At 44.9% G+C, this 5,981-nt stretch overlaps 1 protein-coding gene across 1 annotated transcript; it reads left to right on the top strand.

Annotated features, from left to right (window-relative positions):
• Positions 1-1,174: 1,174 nt before the first annotated feature.
• On the top strand, positions 1,175-3,102 carry LOC141695698 (uncharacterized). The gene is made up of 4 exons (XM_074499925.1): positions 1,175-1,741; positions 1,840-2,121; positions 2,221-2,340; positions 2,413-3,102. Exons 1-4 carry the CDS (start codon positions 1,175-1,177, stop codon positions 3,100-3,102), a joined length of 1,659 nt encoding a protein of 552 aa, XP_074356026.1.
• Positions 3,103-5,981: the final 2,879 nt, after the last annotated feature.

Genomic DNA, 5,981 nt, shown 5'->3' with positions numbered 1-5,981 from the left:
TCTAGATTGGGCCTGTGTATCACACTCCGTGCAAGATTATCAACTTACTCGTTTAACTCTCTGGGGATAAAAGTCAGAAATATTGAGTAGCCTATCATACACTTGAGGATAGTTAATGGGTATGTTGGTTATGGGCCCAATACAACCCACTGAATGAAGGCCCACCTGACAGCTGCACTATTAGGCCGAAGGTCCACCAGGCCCATGAGCCGAAGGCCCACGGAATGTGGCCCATTTCTCCTCCAACCATTAGGCTCATGAAATCCTAATGCCCCCTTTTCACTCCTCCTCATCGATGAAGAGTAATGGACGGATATTAATGGTAAATTGGGTATAAAGCCCCCCTTTTGAAAGTAAGAAATGGACACTTATTCTCTCAAACACTCTACTTTCTTGTATTTTCTACCCACTTTACAACCAGGTTCTTATTCTCACACCGGAGGTGAATCGGGGGAACAATCCCTAGCATTATCTTCACTTTCAGGTCTCAACAGAAGGCATCTTTACGGAGGCCGAAGCCTGTTCATCCATCCAAAGGAATCTGGGCATAATATTTGGTGCTGTCTTTGGGAAATACGAGAGTTACAAGACAAGATAACGAGAGCATGACAGAAATAATTCATGAGCATTCACCACCACCAGGTTTCTCCGATAAGGGGAAACCATCCACCCTAGTGGACGAAGATGGAGTCATCATATTAACTCGTGAAGAAGAAGCCTTACTCCTAAAGATCCGGGCGGAAAAAGCTGCGGAGAAGGGCAAGGCCAAAAGTGACCCGCAGAAAAAGAGAAAGAAGCCCGCGCGAAGTGAAGAGAGGCTGATGCGCTACGGTTGAAGGCCCTATAACTTCAGAGAGAAGAAATTGAATTGCAAGAAAGGACCTTGCGCAAAGCATTTCAAGCCGATGAGCCCGGAAGAACGAATAAGGATAGAAAAGATCGAAGGGTACATGATGAAGAAGATGAGTCTGACTCTGATTCGCATCCCCGAAGGAAGAAGACGAAGCAACCCTTCTCATCTGACTCAGACGAAGAGCTCGATGGTTCCCACCTCAGGCTCACTCGCCTAGAAAAGGCCTTGTTCGGTGATAGGAGGGCCGACTGAGAGCCGGTCGTGACACAAGAAATTCAACAGTATCGTTCCCCTTCAGGCGAAGAAAGGCAGTTCCCTAAGATGAGTGAGTTTAGCAGAAAGGGAGACCCTAAGGACCACTGCAAAAAGTATGAGTTGCCAATGATTGGGATGGGTCATAATGATATCATGCTCTGCAAGATGTTCAAGACCTATCTGAAGGGGTCAGCCTCGATGTGGTACAAGTCCCTCAAACCTAGGTCCATCGGGTCTTACGAGCAGCTGAAAAGAAAGTTTTTGAAGTACTACTCACACTTGTGCCGGAAGGCGAAGTATACTGAATCCCTGGTCCACTGCAGACAAAGGGCGAACGAGGAGTTGGGGGATTATCTCACTCGGTTTAAAGAAGAAGCTGAAATGGTTACTAATCTGGACAAGGTCAAGGAAATGGGCTTCTTAACGACGGGGTTGGACCCCTATAAAGGTAAAAAGCTTCGCTCATCTCTTTACGATTTTCCCCCAAAATCCCTGAATGACATATATGTGAGGGGTGAGAATATCCGCCAAAAAATGGAAATTATTGGGGATATAAGGACTCCCAAAGGGATGACCAATCAAAGTGAGTTAACAAGTATGAAGGCTCAAGATCAGGTTCTGACCACAGGGATGGTAGGAAAGAAGGAAGGAAGGAAACGGATCGTGGGGCCGAACGGCGTCGAGATAGAGATTCGGCCGTGTTCAACCCTTTGAATGCGCCAATCTCCAAGATTCTCCATGAGATCAAGGGCAAGCCTGAGTTCGTTCAGTCGGCCAAAATAAAGGTCCTTAACCACAAGAAGAACCCCGACAAATACTGTGACCATCATAGGGACAAGGGGCATAATACTGACGAGTGCTACCACCTCAAAAAGCTAATTGAGCGTATGATCAAAGACGGCAAACTTAATCAGTTCGTTCGAAATCTGAGAGACAGATTGGGACCGAAGGAAAACCAAGAGGAGAAAGTAGAAGCCGAAGAGCCGGAACAAAGAGATAAGATAAGGGGCGAAGTAAAAACTATATATGGGGGCAGTATCCTAGACAAGGATAGCAAGACAACCTAGAAAAAATATGCCCGACAAGTGTACAATCTCTATCAATTCGGACAGGCGAAGTCCCACATGCCCATGACATTCAGCACCGAGGACTATGAAGATGTCATTCGCCCACACGAGGACCCCCTCATTATCAACCCTATCATCAGGCAGAATAAAATATGGAAGGGGATGGTAGATACCGGAAGTTCGGCCAACATACTATTCCATAAAACCTACTGTAAGATGAATTTGGCTGGATAACAGTTGGAGCCCTGCAATGAGGCTCCTCTTTACACTATTGGAGGACACCCCATACAGTTTGAGGGAACAATAAAGCTCCCTGTCCTCCTGGGAAAGCTGCCCTATACTGTTGAAAAGCCGGTAAAGTTCTACATGGTTTGGATTGAGAGCCCGTACAATGTAATATTCGGGAGACCCTTCTTGTCAACCTTTAAAGCAGTGGAATCTGTACCCCACCTTAAGCTCAAGTTTCCAACCGAAAAAGGGGTAGGAAAAATGAGGGGCGATCAAAAAACCGCCCGAATCATAATACTGGAAGACCTGGAAAAGGATCAAGAATATGAAGGGTCGGACGAAACTGGGAAAAGAAAAAGGGCCGAAGCAGAGCACAGTGGAAGCAGAGAAATACTGAATATTGAGTTAGAAAAGATTGGAGCAGATCTTTCAAGCTCGATCGCTGAACCCGCGGCGGAAACCGAAGAAGTAGAGCTGTACGCAGGCCATTCGGGAAAAACGGTTCGGATAGGGAAAAATATAGGGACAGATCTGAAGGAAAAGGTAATAGCTGTCATTCAGGAATACTATGATGTGTTCGCCTGGGGGCTGGAAGACATACCCAGTTTGGGTCCCAAGATAGCTAAGCACTGTTTGAATTTACATCCTGAGGCCAAACCGGTGAAGCAGAAGAAGAGGACATTCGCGGTCAAACGATAGAGGTCATAGAGGCCGAAGTAGAAAAACTGTTGGAAGCCAAGTTCATCGAAGAAATTGAATACCCTGACTGGCTAGCCAATGTGGTGGTTTTCAAAAAATCAAATGGGAAGTGGAGGATGTGCGTGGATTACACGGACCTCAATAAGGCATGTTCGAAGGACCACTACCCCCTGCCTAGCATCGATCAGCTAATAGACGCAACGGCTGGCTACCAGGTACTAACCTTTAAATGCTTTTTCTGGCTATCATCAAATTGCTATGAATGACAAGGATGTGCCCAAGACAGCGTTCATAACCCCGAAGGGGACTTATGCTTATATTAAAATGCCCTTCGGACTAAAGAACGCTGGAGCCACATTCCCGTAAATGGTGAACAAAGTCTTTAAAGAGCAGATCGGTCGGAATATGGAAGCATATGTGGATAACATGATTGTAAAGTCACTGTTCCAAGATCATGCTGAAGACTTGAAAGAATGCTTCGAGACGCTCCGAAGAAACAACATGAGGATCAATCCGAACAAATGCACCTTCGGAGTGTCCAGTGGCAAATTTCTGGGCTATATGGTCAGCGCCCGGGGGATAGAGGTGAACCCTAAGAAGATCGAAGTAGTCATTAATATGGAAGCCCCTGAATGCATCATAGACATCCAGAAGCTGACCGGACGACTCGCCGCCTTTCGACGCTTCATCTTCAGATCAGCCGAGAAGGCACTCCCTTTCTTCGCCGTGCTTAAGGGGTCAAAGAATTTTGAGTGGGGGCCTGAATGCCAAAAGGCATTCGAAGAAGTGAAAGAATACCTTACTAAGGCAACACTCTTAATGAGGCCTGATCCGAGAATAAAGGCCCCAAATGTCACTTTTGGGGGGCAGATGGCCCTCATTATCACTTTCTGAATAATTGGCCCCAAATGTCTCTCGAAAACGGAGTTTCGGGTGAAGTTTTTGTTATTAATGAAAAACGCGATTTCGTGTTTTGTTTTCAATTTTTTTTAAAAAAATAAATTTGAAAACGCAACTTCAATTCGTGTTTATGGGGGCAAAACGCAATCTCAGAATGAGTTTTTCATATTAACTCATTTTGGATCTGCGTTTTGATTTTATTTTTTTTTTGCATCCTGAGAAAAAATCGGTTTAAAACTGCATTTTTACGAAAAACTCATTTTGAAACGCCGTTTTTATATCCATAAACTGAAGACGAGACTGCGTTTTTTACCGAAACAATTTCTGAAATTGCGTTTTCAGTAAAAACTCGATTTGAAACCACGTTTTTCAAGAAAAACACGAAACGAAACTGCGTTTTCCTTTTATTTAAAAAAATAAAAAAAATTGTTGTATAAAAACTCAACACGAGACTACGTTTTTCATCTATTTTTAAAAACTTCACCCGAAATGTCGTTTTCAAGTGACATTTGGGGCCAAAAATTCAAAAAGTGACATTGAGGGCCTTTTTACTCTAGAAAGTGACATTTGGGGCCAACACCCTGATCCGAAGGAAACTCTTTAGCTTTACCTGGTTGTGTTCGACAGAACTCTGGGGGCGGTTCTTGTGAAAAACTATGAAGACAATCAACACCTCGTGTTCTATGTGTCCCATGTCCTAAAGAATGCAGAGACGGGGTACCCCAATGCCGAAAAATTCGCATATGGGTTGGTTATGGCCTCCCAAAAATTGCGACATTACTTCCAAAGTCGAACGATTCAAGTCATCACCAGTCAAACTTTTAAAAATATTTTAACAAGGCCCAAAGCTTCGGGAAGAGTGGTAGCCTGGTCCATCGAACTTGGGGAGTATGATCTTGAATATGTCCCCAAAACGGCGATTAAGTCCAAGATTTGGATGACTTAGTGGTCGAATGCACATTTTTGGGACCGCAGGATCTCACCCTAGATGAACAGCTCATTCGGGCCTCTGGAAAACAGAAACTCTTTGTAGATGGGTCGGTAGCTGGGAAAAAAGTGTGGGGCCAGCCTAATACTTTCCAGCCCCAAAGGGTTTGAGATATGCCAGGCTATAGGATTTGATTATCCTTTGATGAACAATGAAGCAGAGTACGAAGCTCTCCTCGCATGGATGGAGTTGGCCCGAAGCCTTGAGGCGAAGCACCTGAGGGCCTTCAGCAATTCTATGTTGGTTGTAAAGAACTTCTCCGGAGAATATGAGCAAAGGGACACATGGACGAAGGCTTACGCCACCAAGGTAAAAGACGCTTATCTGTCATTTGAACATTTTGAGCTAAGTCAAATTGGTAGGGAGAACAATGGATGGGCAGACGCCCTTTCCAGGATAGCTTCAGCTTAGACGCAGAGCCTAACTGGTTCTATCTACCTCACCGAAGTTAAGACGCCTTCGATCAAAAGAAAGAATGTCAGGAAATTCACTAAGGAGCAGATTGGATGACTCCACTAAGAAACTTTCTGGAGATAGGTATCCTAACCTCAAGATCGAAGGGAAGCGCTAAAGATAAAATACAGAGCATCGAGCTATACTATCATTAATCGAAGAATGTATCTCTGGTCTGTCAGCCAGCCCCTCCTCAGATGCCTAAATGTCGAAGAATAACATCAGGCTCTTGAAGCGGTACACGAAGGAATTTGCGGAGAGCATCTGGCTAGTCGGTCCCTCGCCTTCAAAATCCTTCGTCAAGGATTCTTTTGGCCAACTTTGAAGGCAGATGCCAGCGAATATTCCAAGAAGTGTGTACAATGTCAGTTGTTCGCTGCTATTCCGAGGCAGCCCCTGAAGAAATGACTTCAGTTCTCAGCCCTATTCCATTCGCCATGTGGGACATGGACATAGTTGGCATTCTCCCAACAGCACGAAGCAAGCAAAATACTACATAATTGTTATCGACTACATGACCAAGTGGGTCGAAGCCCGA

Source organism: Apium graveolens, chromosome 11 (genome assembly GCF_009905375.1).
Source record: "Apium graveolens cultivar Ventura chromosome 11, ASM990537v1, whole genome shotgun sequence".
NCBI classification, from domain to species: domain Eukaryota; kingdom Viridiplantae; phylum Streptophyta; class Magnoliopsida; order Apiales; family Apiaceae; genus Apium; species Apium graveolens.
This window is presented reverse-complemented; position numbering and strand designations above follow the sequence as displayed.